Raw genomic sequence first — 18800 nt, 5'->3', positions numbered from 1 at the left:
GGGTATATAAATAGGAAGGGATATGGGCTAAGTGCTGGACTATATTAATCTAGGATATCTGGTTGGCATGGACAAGTTGGAAGAAGTCAGTGCTGGAAGAACTCGGTACTGCAGATGCGTCAATATTAGTGGTGCTGGAAAAGCACAGCAGGTCAGGCAGCATCTGAGGAGCAGGAAAATCGACGTTTGGGGCAAAAGCCCTTCACCAGGAAAAAAGTTGGACCAAGCATCTATCTCAGTGCTGTACATCTCTATGGCTTTATGCATCGCAGAAGTTTGTGCACCTCAATAAAATATCCCTTCCTCCTGAGGAAAACAACCCAAAACAGAGAACTGCAGGAAATCAGAAATTGCTGGAAAAGCTCAGCAGCTCTGGCAGCATTTGTGGAGGGGAAGCAGAGTCAACGGATCGGGTTCAGTGACCAGTTCAGTTCTGAACTCTCTCCGCCATGCTGCCTGGCCTACTCAGAACTCCCAGCAACTTATAATGTCTCCCAGCGTATCTAGCCTTGAATGCTACAATTTTTACTTCACTCCACCGTTCAAGCTCTGTTTACGCTGGCAAGTATTGGCCCAAGTAGACGACACATCCTCATCCTTACCTAGCGCGGCACTGGGCGTAAGGACGCACGGAAAAAGTTGGAAGGCGAGCGGCCGCCATCACCAAGGCGACGGACTGCACCGGCATTGACGTCGCATCACCCCATCAGGCCGGCTGGCCCAACGATTGGTCGACCCGCATCTCGTGTTCACGACCAACACCAACGGACGCCGCTCGCGCCACCGCTCGAGGAACACGCGTGCTGGAGGGGGCGTGACCACAAACACTCGGGGGGCGGAGCACGAGGGGAATGGGGCGGGGTTAGTGGCGCAACGACATGGGGTCGGCCAAGATGGCGGGGCGAGCAGCAGTAAAATTGCGAAGATAAATAAAAATGTTGGGTTAAAGTACCAGGAACATGACCTGAGATATAAGAAACCATAACGTTCTTGTTGTTGGAATTCCAATTTTTGGAGTCTTAAAGCAATGGAGAGTGAGGATCTATCGTTTGAGAATATGGACCCTTCATTGAGTGAGCTCAGTGAGGGGCTGAATTTTGGGGATATTGATGGTGAGTTAATGCTTTAGTTCATGTTCTCTCCCAAAAAATGTTAGCCTGTTTAAAACAAACATATAGAAATCATCATTGAGAATGTAAAGTATGAATGTTCGGTCAATTCAGTCTATCCCCTATGTGTAGAATCTTATTTGTGTAAATCGTTTCCTTTGTTTACTGTTAGTCACCATCAATACTCGTCTGATATTTATTGACTGTTAACTTCCTGTCTCTTCACTGACAGTAAAATGTAGCATGGAGTGTAGTTTCATGAATAAAGTGATCGGTGTGTAAAATCTGTGACGTCAAACACATGATAATGTAGTCACTTGAAAAATATTGTGATAACACAGCCTGTTTGATTCGTTTTCACAACAGTGTGCATTTATATACTACCTTTTAACATAAGATATCCTCTGCTGTTTTTCTGGCATTTGGTATTGTATGAGCAGAATTTTCATCTGATTAAGTATTCTGGGCATCAAAGCCATTGCTTTTAGATCCTGCTTTTAAACTCCATTACCTGGTCATTATTTTTTTCTCTCTCTGACTGAAGCTGATCGCTTGGGGTGTCCGGTTTGGCCCAGGATTGAGTTTCAGCCTACATCTCAAGAGAGTCACCAAGACTACCTACTTCCTCCTTATCAACATTATCTGTCTCTGAAACGTAAATTTCAAGTTCCATTTTGAAAAACGCAACATGGATTGTGGCACTTCACAAAAAGATCACCTGCACTGACACCAAGCCAAGGGCTATTGGGAATGATGAGAACACACCTCATTAAAGAGGGTTCAAAGATGATCTAAAAGTGAAGTGGGAGGAATTCCAAAGCTTGGGAACCGGACAGCTGGAATTGTGGAAAATGTTAGGGCAAAGAGTTTGGGAAATTTCAAAAATGATGGGAGTCAACAAAACAAAGAATTCTTTGAGCGCTGTTACAGAAGAGATGTGGCTATATTGCAATTTGAGCATGAGAGTGTGAACTTAATTTTGAGGCAGGAGCTAACTTGGGCCACTGAGCACAGGAGTAATAGATGGATGGCACTTGGTATGAGTTGGCAGCAAAGTTTTGAATAAGATGCAGATATATGCCAACCTAATAACATTAGAATAGCTGGATGTAAAGGAAACAAAAGCATGAATGTGGATTTCAGTGGTAGATAGTTGCCACGTTTTGGTACTTAAATAAGAGAAGGGAATGTTTCTGTACCTTCCTGGTTCTTGAGAATAAACTAAAATCCATTATCTCCATCACTAAAGGTTGGTGACTTGGTTGACTGTGAAGTTTTGATAGCCACAATATTAGATTTCCATTATAGTTGTCTTATAACAATTTGTTTTCTGAAGCCTTTGAGGAACATTCACTGATAGAGGCTACATAGTCAGCCATAGTTCAGTTGGTTGAACTCTTGCCTCAAGTTATGAGGTTCTGGGTTCACCTCTCCCTCCAAGACTTGCATACAAAACACAGGCTTACATTGTATTGCATTACTGAGAGAGTGCTGAACTGTTGGAGGTGCGACCATGGTGTCAATGGAAAAATATTCCAAAACACTATTTTGAAGAAAGGAGAATTCTCTCTGGTGCTTTGGTCAATATTTGTTCCTCATTCATTAGCAGTAAAAGACTGATTACCTGGTCATTATATTTGTGGGAGCTAGCAGTTTGCAAGATGGCTGTTGTGTTTTCTACATTACAACAGTAACTATGTGTCAAAAATTCTTAATTGACTTTGAGACAAGCGTTCTATGGGAATGTAGGAATTAGGAGTGGGAGTAGGCAATCCAGTGAATCGACCCCACTCTGTGATTTAACATGACCATAGTTGATCTTATCATGATCTCAATTCCAGTTTCTTGCCTGCTCCCCATAACCCTTTATCCCGCTTTTCATCTGAAGCATATCTACTTTTCTTGAATCTGTTGATTGATTCCACCTCCCCTGCACTCTGGTATACATTTTTACACTTTGAAAGAAATTTAGTTAACAAAAATGTGGATGAAACTTTTTATTTTAAAAATTACAAAGATATCTCACTATTGAGGAAAGAGAAACACATTGTAACCGACAGCAATGTTATTGCTATCATTTCAAGGTCACTGATACGCAACAAGAGATTAAACAAAATTGAAAATTAAATATAAAAGAATCTGATTCTAGTCTTTTGTTTTATTCTTTTTACAGAAATGCTGCAGTTTGTCAATGGCCAAGTTGGAGACTTTCCCGACCTATTCGATGAACAATTCAGCAGTGGGCTGACAGGGTGTGACAAGGTTGAGCAAACTCCCATCACCATGCAGCAGCAACCAATTCAAGTACAGCACCAACAGCAACAACTAACTCAACAAGCTGTTCAGCCGTCCACATTGTCAATACTGTCCCAGACTCCATCTGCTTCCCAAAGAGCCACCCCAGCACTTCAGCCTCGTCCACCAGCACAGACACAACCACCGCAACAAACGTTCATGATAACTTCAAATTTTACCTCAACCCCAACACAGACTCGTTTCATTCAACAACCAGTGCTAACCTACCAGAACCAGGGTGGATTTTCAGGTATTCTCGTGCTACAGCTTGGGTATGGAGGTGTATCAGTGTGGTTCTAGATTGTATCAACAAAATGGTGGGTTTGAATTCAAACTGGAGATGAGAGTGCGTCCCAGTAATATTGACTATTTATTATTGAAGGCAGTTTTCACTTTGTGTAGACTTTATTATTTACATCATAGATGTAGGCCTTTCAGCCTAATAGTCTATACTCTGTTTTTATACTTCACATTAGTCTCTTCTCACATTGGCAAACTCCTTTCTCTCTTGTTTCTCCAGCATATGTTTAATTTAGCCTTTACTATTTTCCTCAACCACTCCATATGACAGTGAGTTCTAAATTGTAACCACTCATTGGATAAAGAAGGTTCTGGTGACATTATCCACTTTTCAAAGAATCTAGGTACAAGTGACAATATTCTATAAATCACTGAATCTTAATCTTGAATTCCTTGATGGATTTATTAATGATTACTTTGTATTTATGGTCCCTAGTTTTGGATTGCTGTACAAATGGAAGATATCTTCTCTCCACCTCAAATTTTAAAAAAATTGCGGAATGTGGTCATCACTAGCAAGGCCGGTATTTGTTCCTTATTCCTACTTGTCTTTTTGGAGAGCAGTTAGGAATCAGCTGCATTGCTGTGGGCATTACTTAAGCCCGACAAGGGTAGCAGATTTCCTTTCCTAAAGGACATTGTGCATCAGTTGAGATTTTGCAAAAGCCTGCAATAATAAATACAGTCAATATTACTGGGACGCACTCTCATCTCTAGTTTGAATTCAAACCCACCAGTGTGATGATGGAATTTGAAGTTGAGTCCCCTAAGCATTAGGCTGGGCCTCTGTTATTAGTGCAACGATATTATCGCTATGCCATCATCTCCCACTAAAAGGTTTAATCTTATATTTTCTAGAGAAAGTAACCCCAGCTTGTTTGGCATTCCTGATGAAAGCTATGAAAAATATTGTTTTGAACAAGACAGGATTATTGATCTTTATGTTAAAACATTTAGCCTAATTTTAAGCTTGTTGAATAAAAATATAATAATTATAGATGACACATTCTTTTTGAAGTCAACCAGAATAGGATTAGTAAACAGGGGCAAAGTGATGAGTCGCTGGTAAATTTTTGGAGGTGATTACAAAGCGCAAAATGACTGACCTGAAAGTGAGTCACATCCTTTAAATTTAATTGGGGAAGTCATGTGTTGTGCAAGTGGGGGAGAGTAGCTTTGTGGTTTCACTGAAGCAGAATACGTTTTCCCCTCCTGTTTCACCATGGTGTAAGTATTTGTGTTGAAATCAAATTCTACAGGGGAGTAGGGCGCTTCTGACTGTGTACTGCACATAATGGCTATTCATTGTATGTAAGCCCAGAAAAACATGTTTGACTGGAAGGAACATTCCTTCAGGCTTTCACCCCTACTCACTTTGCTCAGTAGCGGAAGCTTTCTTGAGGTTTCTTGTGACAGTGTTTATGCCACTTCATCTGAACTTTTGTTGATTATGTTCAAACCTGGACCTTCTCATCTGTGCCTTGGTTACATATTTCATTAGCACTGGAATAACTACTTGGTAGTACATAACTTTAAATATTGCTAAAAAGAGACCAGAAGTCGAGGCCTTTTGTTTTGCGTTCATTAAGATTCAAACACAAGAAACTATAGTGGATACCTATTTATATAAGATAAGAAGGGGTTGGTTGGTTGGTTGGTTGGTTGAGATGAAACAAAAACAACTAACTGTCAATACCTAGGCAGGTAGACTCTGGTCAGGGTTTGCCTTGGCAATGCAGCAAGATTGGCAGTCTCCATGATACATCTTTTCCCACACAAAAGATACATTGTACGTATGAATTACCTTTGGCCATTTAAAACTGAGTTCTGAGTATCAATATGTGTAGCTTCCAACATGCGCGAATGCATCAGAGAATCTGACTGAGGGCCTTGAATCAGTTCCTGGTGTAATTCTTCACATAGTCTGGATTATTCGATACATGATTTCCAATGGCAGAATTGCATCTAATGGTAGACATTAAATCTTGAATTTCTTAACCTTATGCCACAACTGGAAACATCTCTTCATCTCTTCAGTTGAACTCTTTCACCACCATTAAGATCTTCCCTTTGCCTCCCAGGTGGCCTCAGGGTGATGGATGCACCTCATACAGTGGAGCACATGTCCTCCCAAGGTGATTCTGATCCCAATCCAGCGAAGAAAAGGAACCTAAATATAACCTACTCTCTCTGCGCCTGTCAGGTCATCAATCATTAAATTCAAAGCATAGAATTCGCATTGCATTCAGATCAGCAAATTAAGATTTGGTTTAACATCATACAAGAGACACCAACCCAGTTGGTGAGCATTTATCTGTTAAAGTGGTGGAGAACCATAATCATTAACCTGCATTACTACTTTGTATTTTGTGAATGTGGACCTCATTTTGTTCCATTGTCGCAGTTAAACACTTAGTTTCCAAGGGATATATGACACTTCGACTTCCCACCAAAGTTCACTACCTCATACCTAAGTTGAAAGTAAATTACCCAGCAAGCACCCATTCTGCATGTTCATTAAAGAGATTTGTGTTTTGGATAGAGTTTTGTTTCAAGTTCATGGGAGACAAACATTAGGAGTGATGTGTTTGCTGCTGTTAATAGCCCAAGGTTTACTTATTTTAACTTCAATATTTTTACAGTTCTTCAACCTCAGATACAGAACCTGGTCACTTCCCCGCAGGTCCAGCCAGTTGCATTCCAGCAGCAGGTACAGGGTCTGGCTACTCACAGGATGCTTACTTCAACCACCACTGTGGGCAACATTCAGACACTGACCCCAGGCACTACCACTACTGTTCAAACACTCTCGCCACAAGTGCAGCAAGTACCTGTAAGTATATATTTACTTATAATTAACCAAATTCATTTTAATTTCTGTACTCCTATCTCTCAAACCAATATATAATGGGAATTTTCTGGTCAACAGGGTAGAGCATGATAGTTTCTGAGCTGATGCAACTATGGAAGTACAATATCAGGGAAGACAATTGGCCTAGAATGTATGATGTCAACATAGAAAAATCTAGGGGCTTCAGAGCCGAGATACTGGCTCCTAGAATCAGTGTAAAGTCCCTTCTGAAAAAATCTATCTGTCAGCATGGTTTCATTCTGAAAATACCAAGTCTCATTCTTTAGTGCCAGAAAGTACCTTTTGTGGAATGGAGATTTTTGGCTGCCATTCAATTGTCAATCAAACATCGTGCTTTAGAAATAATTGAAGCTTATCATATTTTGTGCAGCGGTATAACAAGTCAACTTGCTTTGCACAGGTAATGAAGTGGCGTTAACCAGTTTCTTGCACCAAGCACAGCGAAATATTGCCAGTATATATCGAGGACTTGAAAATGTATTCAGAAACAAAATTCTCCCAATTTTGCAATTGCAGCCATACTCGGATAGGCTACAAGCAATGAGGAACAGATTAATCAAATGTAGTGAAATTGTAAAAGTGAACAAGGTTGTGGTGATGAGTGACATGAGACATATAATATGGCAAATGAAAAATTACGTCATTAAATAAGCACAATAAAATGGATTGTATAAATTAAATGGTATTCCAAGGGCACGACACAGCATAGAGATCTGAATTTATTGATGGCAGTAGTATCAAGAAGATATAGGATTTTCAATATGCTCCTGGAGGAATACAGCATAATTCTTCAAAACTGAGTTTGTGAGTAATGCTGATCCAGCCTAACCTAATACTTGCGTAGAAATGTTTCTTGCATTTATTTTTGAGTATAGTATTATATCAATGGGCATTCATGGAACGCACAGAAACAGTCCATTCAGCTAAACAAGTCCATGCAATTTTTTTTAATCTTTCCTACCTTAATCTAACTAATATAGTTTTATTACTTAGCAAATGCAAAACCCTGGAGTCAAATGATTGCCACCTCATTTGCTGAGTTTAAAGTGATTAGTCCTCTACTTAGTCTCTAGAGAGTTGCCTCCTTCCTAAAGTGCAGCACTGTTTGTGTCACTTCAAGTGCATAGTTTAGAGTACAGTGTACATTGGCTGTACAGAGACCCCAGATTGACCTGAGCCTGATAAGCAAGATCATTCTTGTCCTGGTAGTTCAAAGCCTGATGCTTAATAAATAAGCTTTGTCTCAAGAAACTTGAGTGACTTCCTATGTATCTTATTCCTTGATCCAAAGATGCCTGCTGGTAGACCTTGCTCAGGAATGTTGCTCCACCAACTTTATTATTCACCCAAATCAATGTGTCCTAACTTTCCCTTTTTCCCCTTGTGTGCGTTTGCTTCCTCTTAAATGTACCTATGCAGTTCATGTCAGCCACACCAGGTGGTAGTGACTTCCACATTATTAGCACTCTCTGGTTGGAGATGGTTTTCCTAAATTTCCTTTTGGACTTTCTCCTATAGAAGCATTTTATGGACATCTCCCCTGTCTATATTTTCATAATCTTAAGAACCTCTACCAGGCTTCTCTTTAACTAGTGAAAGGCACTTCTTGGTCAGAAATGTGTGTGATCAAAGTGACGTGCTTAACCAAAATATTTCAGCTCAATTTGGAAGTGAAGAAAGAGGATAGATGAGACCGTGGATATGCTAATTGTGATTGGTTATGTGGGCAAAGATTTAGTTTGGATGAATGTTTATTTATTTTTATTTACAACTTTTATAGCACTTTTAAACCAAATGAAGCACCCCAGAGTGTTTTATAGGAGCAATATAGAACAAAATATGGCACAGAACCACAAACTGAATCTCTTAAGAGGGGGGAGAAAAGGTATAGAAGCAAAAAATTTTGAGGAGAAAATAAGGTAAAAACAATGACTGCAGATGCTGGAAACCAGATTATGGATTAGAGTGGTGCTGGAAAAGCACAACAGTTCAGGCAGTATCCGAGGAGCAGGAAAATCGACGTTTTGGGCAAAAGCCCTTCATCAGGAATACAGGAAGAGTGCCTTAAGGGTGGAGAGATAAATGAGAGGAGGGTGGGGGTGGGGAGAAAGTAGCATAGAGTACAATAGATGAGTGGGGGTGGGGATGAAGGTGATAGGTCAAAGAGGAGGTTGGAGTGGATAGGTGGAAAGGAAGATAGGCAGGTAGGATAACTCATCCTCCTGTCCACCAACAACCCACCCTCCTGTCCTGGCACCTTCCCCTGCCACCGCAGGAATTGCAAAACCTGCGTGGACCTGACCAGGTAGTCACGGAGGGAACGGTCTTTGTGGAAGGCGGAAAAGGGTGGGGAGGGAAATATTTGCGCCCACACCTCCTCCCTCACCTCCATCCAAGGCCCTAAAGGAGCCTTCCACATCCATCAAAGTTTTACCTGCACATCCACCAATATCATGTATTGTATCCGTTGCACCCAATGCGGTCTCCTCTACATTGGGGAGACTGGACGCCTCCTAGCAGAGCGCTTTAGGGAACATCTGTGGGACACCCGCACCAATCAACCACACCGCCCTGTGGCCCAACAACCCCACCCTCCTCCCTGACCTATCACCTTCATCCCCACCCTCACTCACCTATTGTACTCTATGCTACTTCCTCCCCACCCCCACCCTCCTCTCATTTATCTCTCCACCCTTCAGGCACTCTGCTTTATTCCTGATGAAGGGCTTTTGCCCAAAACGTTGATTTTCCTGCTCCTCGGATGCTGCCTGAACTGCTGTGCTTTTCCAGCACCACTCTAATCCAGAATTTGAGGAGAGAATTCCAAGTTTTGGGGCCAACGTAGCTGAGATATCAATGGTGTAACAATTAACGGATTGCCCTAGAGGTCACAATTTGAGCAATGCAGATATCTTGGAAGGTTGTGGTGTTGAAGAATGTCCCAGAGAAATGAAGGGATGAGGCCAGGGACAGATTTGAAAATGGGTGAGAATTTCAAAATTAACACATAGTTTGTCTAGGAGCCACTATGTGAAAAATCACGCGGGTGATAAGTGAATGGAATTTGGTGTAAGTTAAGACAGGAACAGCAGAGATTTGGTGACCGTAACTTTTCAAATAGTAGGATGTGGGAGATCAGGTAGGCTTACAATGGAAGAGTCCAGCCAAGAGATAATAAAGGCTTGTACAAGATAGCAGATGAACTGCAGATGACATTAATTTGAAAAGCAGTTCTATTGATGGCACTAATGTGTGGCTAGAATCCAATGGGTTTTTGTTTTTCTCTATTACCATGTTTCAGTTGCCTTGTTTCACTTTCCATTAGCTGTCAGTGACCATGACAACTATTATTATCATAAAAACCCTACAAGAAGCAACAACTGAACACGCAGTGGAAATTATCAACCTAGAGATGTTGAATCTAAAAGACAAGCATCTTGCTCTCGTCAAGGAATCTATGCAAAATGATGCAGCTCTCTAAGTGCTGAAATGGTGGCCTGAGAGCTTCAAGCATGAAGTTGTTGATACAAGAGAGTATTGGGCATACAGAAATGAATTGATAACCCAAGATGGCAACTTGTTCAAAGAAATTTAGAATCATTATCTCTAAGGAGGTGAGAAGAGAGATCCTGAGGTGGACCATATGAAGGAATTTTAAAAAGATATTCATGGGATATGGATGTCTCAGGTAGAGTCAGAACTTGGTTTGCATTCCGAATTGCCCTTGAGAGTAACCTTAACCTATTGAAACATTCCAGGGTGCTTCATAGGAGCATTGTTGAACAAATATATACAGAACCACAAAATGAATCTCTTAAGGAAAAAAATTGTGAGCTGCCTTCTGGAACCACTGCTGTCCATTTTCTAACCCATGATGTGGTTAGTGTGGGAGTTCCAGGATTTTGACCCAGCAACAAGTCAGGATGATGTGTCTCTTGAAGAGGAACCTGCAGCTGGTGGTGTTCCCCTGAATCTGCTGCTTCTTTTGTCCTTCTAGACAGTGACGGTTATACGTTTGGAAGATGCTGTCTCAGACACTTGGTGAATTTCTGCGGTGTATCTTGTGGATGGTATGCACTGCTGTTACTGAGCATTGATGGTGGAGGGAGTGAAAATTTGTGGATGTGACGTCAGTCGTTTTGTACTGAATGGTATCAAGCTGCTGGGGTATTGTTTGAGCTGCAGTCATGCTGTATTCCATCTCTCACTCCTGACTTGTGCCTTGTAGATAATGGAAAACTTTGAGGAGTCAGAAGATGAATAACGTGCTGCACGACTCGTAGATTCTGACCTGCTTTCAGAGCCTAATTGAGAATAGTTCTGAGGAAGGCAGGAGACTGCTGTACTGCCAAACAAGGGCAATGAGATTATGATCCGTCAGTGCAGTACTTGTAACACCTAGCAAGCTTCACTTGTATGATCCTTCACTTGTAACACTTGATAGCAAGTTTGGGTCAAACTTGATCAAACACTAGAAGGGAAGTAGTGGCATATGATCAAATCAAAATAAGAGGCAAACAGAAAACCTATTGGGAAGAACAGAGTTTGAGGATGGATCTTCTTGGAACAGAAGCAAAATACTGTGAAACAGATCATGACCTAATTTCTGATTTAAGATCTTTAAGTTGTTCTGGGTATATTAAGTTCAGTTGCCTTTTAATACTCCAATTATTATTGTTTCCCTTAGTTTGACAATGCTATAGTCTGCTCAGCTACCAAGAATAAAAATTCTTTACATGCAGTGGTGCTCTGCTATTACATTGTAGATGTTTAATATTGTAGTGAATAATGTGGGGATGGCCTTTAACAGCAGGTATCTGATGCGTTAAAATCAGCAACAGGGTAGATGTTTCTAATCAGAGGTGTTCAAAGATGTTATTACACACCTCTGGAGCAGTTGGGAATTGAGTCAGGAGGCTCCGATTAAGAGCTATGGATGCTATCACTGCACCACAAGAACCCTTTAGCACCAAGGTACGATCTACAATTAAATTAGATACTGCTGAGCTCATAAATGTACTTTTGCAAAATGATATTTGAGTGACTTTTTTTTTATCAAATGGAGCTTTCGTTACTTTTTAAGTCTGTCCTATTCCTGCTCTAAATTCTAGTTCTTGTGTAGGGAGTACAGATGTAGTGGATGTGGTCATTCAAAAGACATTTGAAGTGTCACATGAAAAGGTTCAGTTTTGCTAATTAGTCTGAAACGCAATGGTTGGTAGCAACTTGAATTTAGGTCTTGGAGTGGAACTTGAATCCAAGACTATTTGTCTAGGATGAGAGAGTATACAAATTAATACCTCAAATAACTGTTAAGAGTTCAACTGACGAGATTCATATTTGAGATTTAAAAATTTGCTCCTGCAACTCACCAGTGGTTTAGTTGTGAAAAAGGCACCTGTAAGCTGTGTAAAGCAAGTTGGGCTATATTCGTGAGTTTAACAGAATGAGAGATTATCTTTTTTAAACCTAAAAGATTCTTATGCACCTCGACTGGTTGCTGAGATGACGTTTCCCCTTGTGGAAAAAGTCTAGAACTAGTGATGCACAGCTTAAAACTTTAGACAGATGTTTCTTTCCCCCTTAAGTGTGTACTCTGTGGATTTCTTGCCACAGGGAGCAATGGAGGTTGGACAATTGAATATATTCAAGGCTGAGATAGACTGATTTGTTAATCCACATGGGGGTCAAGAGTAATGGGGAACAGGCAACTGGTGTTGAGCTGTGTAATTGTCTTATGGACTACGAAGTTGAATCTGCTCAGCTATTTGATAAGATTGTAGCTCTTAATTTCCTATTTACCCCTGTTCCCTTTGATGCCCTTGTCAGTCAAGAACAGAGGAAGCAGCTTGATAGGTGGAATAGCCTGCTAATTTTTGTGTTCTTCTCCAAATGATGCAGTTGACCTCGTGAATGTGCACATTCAAAAGGTGGTGGTTCAAATGTTATGTAATAGTAAACTGGCTAGCAAAATTGAAGCCTGTGAGACTAAACGTTTGGTGACTGCTTGAATAGAAGTCTTGATGTGGAACTTAAACCGAGACTATCTGATTAGTATGTGAGATTGTTGCCAATGAAAATAAGTGAACACTACTTTGATTTTCTGTTTTATTATATCTTCAAGACTTGACACAAGGGTTTGTGTTGTAAGTGCTTCTGCAGTTTTCTGTTTATCACAATGCAAATTATGTCTTTAAAAATATACTGCAGGGTTCTGTTTTTATAGTGTACGGAAATGTAGTGTTTTAAAATGCTGCTCTTCCCCAATCCTCACCTCTGCCACTTTGAATTAGTAAAAGCTGGATTCCCACCTCGGAATAAATTTTACTATTTAAACCACATCCGTCTCCTCTAAAATCCTGAGAACCTTTAACTTGCCAAAGCTGATTGTGTTTATTGTTGCAGAATTTGGAATCGAACAAGTTTATCATAGAGTGAGTACAAGGTTCAGAATCTTCCACAACTTAGAGGATTTCATATTTTTCTGTATAACGAAATGAGTAGTCCATCAAATTTTCCTTAGTTGGTAGTGTGTCCTAAATTTGGCAAGAATAGTCAGTCCATCACTTAACTGTTAAACTGCAACTGGTTACCTAATTTTTTTTTAAAAACCAGGTATTAGATTCTGTTCTCATTTGTGAAATCAGCTTTATTTCTCTTTACTTTTGAATAAGTATTTCAGTTATTAATCATATTGTTGACTTCATTTTTGTGACAATTGGGTCCCTTTTATTCTATTCTAGGTACTGGTGCAGCCACAACTCATAAAGACTGACTCCTTGGTCCTAACAACTTTGAAAGCTGATCGCAGTCCAGTCATCGCAGCAGTGCAGAATCCAACCATCACAACACTGGCCACTCCAGTACAAACAGCTTTACAAGTCCCAGTATGTTCTACTCAAAGAGATGAGTTGTTAATGCAAGTTCAAATAAAAGGGTTGTTTCTTTTAATGCATGGTTTGCCTTAGAACCTTACTTTTAACAAGTATATCTACATTCTGACGGATATGGAGCCATAACTAAATGTCGGAGTTCCAATGGCCCAAATAATTTGTTCGGAAAGAACAGTTTTCTACTTGAGGTCACCAGTGATGTAGTCAATGGACTGATTTGAAGATTCAGTTTCCAGTTATTGAGTTAATTGGTCTCAGTTGGGTCAACAAGGTGACTAGTCAGCTTCATAAGCTTTGACTGGGTGGAATCAGCTCATTTATATTTCAGTAAAGCACGTGGAATTGGAGTTAGTGTACTAACATGGATAGGGAACTGGTTGGCAAACAAGAAACAAAGAATAGGAATAGATGGATCTTTTTTCAAACAGTGACTAGTAGAGTACCACAGGGATCAGTGCTTGGATCTCAGCTATTTGCAATAGGCAAATGCATGACATTATGTATGGAAAAATAAATGTAAAGTTATCCATGTTGGTAGCAAAAACAGGAAGACAGATTATCATCTGAATGGCAATAGATTGGGAAAGGGAGGTGCAACAAGACTCATGTAACTTTATATATCAGTGGCTAAAATTAACCTCACAGGTGCAGCAGCTGGTGTGAAGAAGACAAATGGTATGTTGGCTTTCAGTGAGAAGCTTTGAGTACAGGAGCTTGTTTTACTGAAATCGTATAGGGCCTAGGTGAGACCATACCTGGAGAATTGTGTGCAGTTTTAGTTTCCTTATTTGAGGATGGATGTTCTGCCTATGGAGGGAGTGCAACAGATGTATGAAGAGGCACTGGATCGGTTAATGCTATATTTACTAGTGTTGAGAAAAATGATGGCTTCTCATGGAAACTTGTAAAATTCTAATAGGTCTAGACTGGTATAACTACAGGAATGATGTTCCCAATAAATGGGGATTCCAGAACCAAGAATCAATGGTTTAAACATACAGGAGAAGCCATTTAGAACTGAGATGAGGTGGGATTTCTTTGTACAAGGTGGTGAGCTTGTGGAATTCTCTTCTACATAAAGCAGTTGAGGCTGAAACATCAGATGTTCTTGATGAGAGTTTGCTCGCTGAGCTGGAACGTTCGGTTTCAGACGTTTCACTACCATTCTAGGTAACATCATCAGTGTGCCTCCGGTGAACCACTGGTGTTTCGTTCCACTTTCTGTTCGTATTTTTAAGTTTCTTTAGGTTGATGATTTCATCTCCGGTTCTTTTTCTCAGAGGATAGTAGATGGGGTCCAAATTAATCTGTTTGTTGATAGAGTTCCGGTTGGAATGCTATGCTTCTTAGAATTCTTGTGTGTGTCTCTGTTTGGCTTGTCTTAAGATGGATGTGTTATCCTAATCAAAGTGGTGTCTTTCCTCATCTGTATGTATGGATACTAGTGATAGTGGGTCATGTCTTTTTCTGGCTAGTTGATGTTATTGTATCCTGGTGGCTGGTTTTCTGCCTGTTTGTCCAATGTAGTGTTTGTTACAGTCCTTACACGGCATTTTGTAAATAGTGTTTTTTTTGCTTGTTGTCTGTATAGGGTCTTTTAAGTTCATTAGCTATTGTTTGCGTGTTTGTTGGTTGGTTTGTGGGCTACCAAGATGCCGAGAGGTCTGAGTAGTCTGGCAGTCATTTCAGATGTCTTTGTTGTAAGGTAAAGTGGCTAGGGTTTCTGGGCACGTTTTGTCTGCTTGTTTGTGTTTGTTGCTGAGAAATCGGTGGACTGCATTTATTAGATACCTGTTCTTCTTAAATACATTGTATAGGTAATTTTCTTCGGCTCTTCATAGTTCCTCAGTGCTGCAGTGTGTGTTGGCTCATTTGAAATAATGACCTAATGCAGCTTCATTTGTGGGTGTTGCGATGATTGCTTCTGTAGTTAAGTATTTGGTCCGTATGTGTTGTTTTCCTGTAGATGCTGGTTTGAAGTTCCCTATTAATTGTTTGCTGTGCTGTGACATCTAGGAATGGCAGTTTGTTGTTTTCCTCTTTCGCTCAGTATCACTAGTATCCTTACATACAGACGAGGAAGGACACCACTTTGGGACAACACATCCATCTAGGACAAGCCAAAGACATGCACAAGAGTTTCTAGAAACATGGCAGTCCAATCGGAACACTATCAACAAACAGATCAATTTGGACCCTATCTACCAACCTCTGAGACAAAGAACTGGAAATGACATCGCCAATCCAAGGAAACCTAAGCACATTAATAGAAAGTGGGATATAATACCAGTGCTTCACCAGAGGCTCACTGATGATGTTACCTAGAATGGCAATGAGACATCTGAATTCGAACCTTCCAGCTCAACGAGCAAACTCACATCAAGAACCTCAACCTGAGCTGCAATCTTTTCAAATCTTGCTAACATTGAATGTTTTCAAGAAGTGAGATACGGTTCTTAGGGCTAGAGGGATCAAAAGATATGGAGAGAAAGTGGGGACATGGTACTAAGTTGGATGATCAGCCATGATCATTTTGAATGGCAGAGCACAATTGAAGGACTAATGGCCTACTCCTCCTATTTTGTGTTTCTGCGTTGTGTTGTACACGTTTTGAAAAACAAGTTAATATTGAGGGTCTAACATATTGGAGTTCAGAAGAGCATGATGTGATTTAATTGAAACACATAAGATCCTGAGGGGACTTGACAGTATATATGCTGACCTTCTTGTAGCATGAAATGGAATTAGGGTCCAGAATTTAAAGATCAGATGTCTTCAATTTAATTGGAGATGAAAATTTATTTCTCTTGAGTGATTAGTCTGTGGAATTCTCTTACCCAGAGAGAGTAGTGGAGCCTGCGTCATTTAATATATTTAAGGCTGTGATAGTCAGAATGATAGGGTCTAGGATAGGAACAGTACTTGAGCTTCAATATCAGCTCCTTTTAAGGCCTGCTTCAGGTAATTGACTAGTAAGTGTCCCTCAGTCAGCTGAGTGAGCTACCTTATTTATCTTTTCACTCAACTACTGAATTTTAAATTTTAAAAATGGAGAAAGTTGGCCTCTTGCTCATTTTACCTTCTATGGCTGGGCATGCCAATCATTTTGCATGAATAACATGTCCAAAGGACTCCTTTTGGGTTTTTAAAAAATATTATTTAGCAATTGTCTTCCTCTTCTGACTTTGTTCAGCTCTTTATTAGTTCCTGCCTCACCCATCTTGCTCTGAAGATCTTTGTCGAGCCCCCATTTTGAAGCTGTTGATTGCTTCTTCTTTCCCAAGGCTTGAACCCTCACATCCATAATAAGTACTTTTAAAGAAAATATACTTTTTGCTATACTTTCAATGCTAATAGATATTTGTTGAGGGTTACTATGTTCATCTTATTAGGATAATAATTTGTTTTTGTATTTGGGTTGTGCGTATCACTGGTAAGACCAGTTTCTGTCCTTCATTCCTGATTATATTTGAACAGGTAAAGGCAGATATCCTTCACTAAAGGATATTGATGAACCTGATTTGATTTTTAGTCAATTCAATAATTTTGACAATCACTCTGTAAGATTAGCATTTTATTCCAGATTTATCGATTGATAGCATTTTTAAGTTCCTCCAGCTGCGCTGGTAGAATATTAATCCAGGTCTCTGGATTACTGTTCCAGTATATTACAGTTGTGCTACTAGAACTAATTGGGTCTTTCATACAGCTGTCATTGTCACAGTGGGCTGAATGATCAGCTCTTCTGCTGTATCGTTCTGCGATTCCTAGTTCATAAGTGCAAAGGATGGATGTTATCTGATCTTTGGATGGCAAAATGAAGGAATCTGGTGGTCTTCGGGGTGTGCAATTCTCTGTTGTCTTCCTTTTTTTTGTTTTTAGTGAATCTTTTATACCTCAAGCCCCGCACAATGCATGTGACTGTAACATTGCCCATGTTGTTCACTCATCCGAACTGTTGTACCTGTTCAGATTTCTCCCCAGTTTTCTTTTCCCACTTCACCAGGTATGCTGGATGTGTCTTTTGTCCAAGACGACAGCCCACTGAGGGTGCCATGCTAGCTGCAATGTTTATTTTGAGGTGTAACATATCAATAGGACCACAACGCCATTTTATGCTCAATCCTGGAATCATCAAATTAAAGGGTACAGAAGAGGCCCTTTGGCTCATCAAATCTGTACTGCCCTAAGACCATAGCCTTGAAGTGTATAATTCGAAGTACTTTAAAGGTTATGAGGTTTCCTGCCTTAACTCGCAAGCAGTGCATTATGGATCCTGATCATCCTCTAGTCAGAACATGGGTAAGATCTCATTTTAAAAGGAGAAGCTGAAATTAATTAATTTCCATCACATATATCTATGTTAAAATTTGAAGTGGAAAATATTTTTTTTGTTCTTTTTCTATATATTTTCATGGGATGTGGTAATCTCAGGACCGCCCAGCATTTTATTGTTTATTTCTAATTGTCCTCGAAAGGTGGTGACCAGCCAGCTTATTGAAGTACTGCAGTAGACAAGCGGGAGGCTGGAAGAACACTGCAAACCAGGCTGCATCAAGAGAAGTTGAGTTCTCCACCACCTGATGCTGCCTGGCTTGCAGTGTTCTTCCAGCATCCTGCTTGTCTACTTTGGATTCCAGTATCTGCAGTTTTTCAGTCTCTATTAAAGTACTGTAGTCTGTGCAGCATAGGTTATGGAGGGTGTTCTAGAAATTTTGACCTGGGGATGAACGAATTGGATATAAGTGTTCAAATCCAAATGATGTGTGACTTGGAGATGGTAGTGTTCATCAGGATCCACTGCCCTAATGCTTCTACATGGTAATGGTTATGTGTTTGAAGGGATGAGTTTAATGCTGTTTAAGAAACAATACTGTATTACTGCAATGCTGGTGGTGGGGGTAATTTTTAAAATGTTCTCCTTTTTGAACATTTCAAATCATTAGGCTGATGGCATCTTCAGGCCGAGCCACTTTTTTTTGTTACTGAGATGTTGAACTAAGATGACCTGAATTTAAAAGAGAAGTTTGTAAAGCTCAGGAAGTAGTTATTACGTGACTAGAAGCTTGATGGAATGTTCTAGCAACTAGGGAAGATTGAGAGTTGTGGAGTTCCATATTGTTGAGGATCCGGAAAAATAATTTGTTGTCATAGATTAATGATGCAGCATTGGGAGAACAAAGGATGCAAACTTGTTTTTTTTTAAGCTTAAAAGCTAACAATAATGTTGTTTAGATACAGACAATGAAGGTTTAAGTAGGTCGATGGAATTGCTAGAAATTGAATTGTTACGCTTTGGAGAGGTGCAGAGGAGATAGACCAGAACGTTGC

At 40.1% G+C, this 18800-nt stretch overlaps 1 protein-coding gene across 1 annotated transcript in view; it reads left to right on the top strand.

The window, feature by feature from the left end:
- The first annotated feature begins 871 nt into the window (after nt 1-871).
- srebf2 (sterol regulatory element binding transcription factor 2) overlaps nt 872-18800 on the top strand; it is a 72871-nt gene continuing 54942 nt past the window's right edge. Inside the window, exons 1-4 of the mRNA XM_043679939.1 lie at nt 872-1112; nt 3283-3654; nt 6347-6537; nt 13320-13463. Of these exons, the coding sequence (XP_043535874.1) occupies nt 1028-1112; nt 3283-3654; nt 6347-6537; nt 13320-13463 (792 nt within the window). The 5' untranslated portion in view covers nt 872-1027. The remainder of the gene's footprint in view (nt 1113-3282; nt 3655-6346; nt 6538-13319; nt 13464-18800) is intronic.

The sequence above is a fragment of the Chiloscyllium plagiosum genome, chromosome 39 (assembly GCF_004010195.1).
Source record: "Chiloscyllium plagiosum isolate BGI_BamShark_2017 chromosome 39, ASM401019v2, whole genome shotgun sequence".
Taxonomy (NCBI): Eukaryota; Metazoa; Chordata; class Chondrichthyes; order Orectolobiformes; family Hemiscylliidae; genus Chiloscyllium; species Chiloscyllium plagiosum.
The sequence above is the reverse complement of the archived record's forward strand: the minus strand, read 5'-3'. Positions and strand labels throughout refer to the sequence as shown.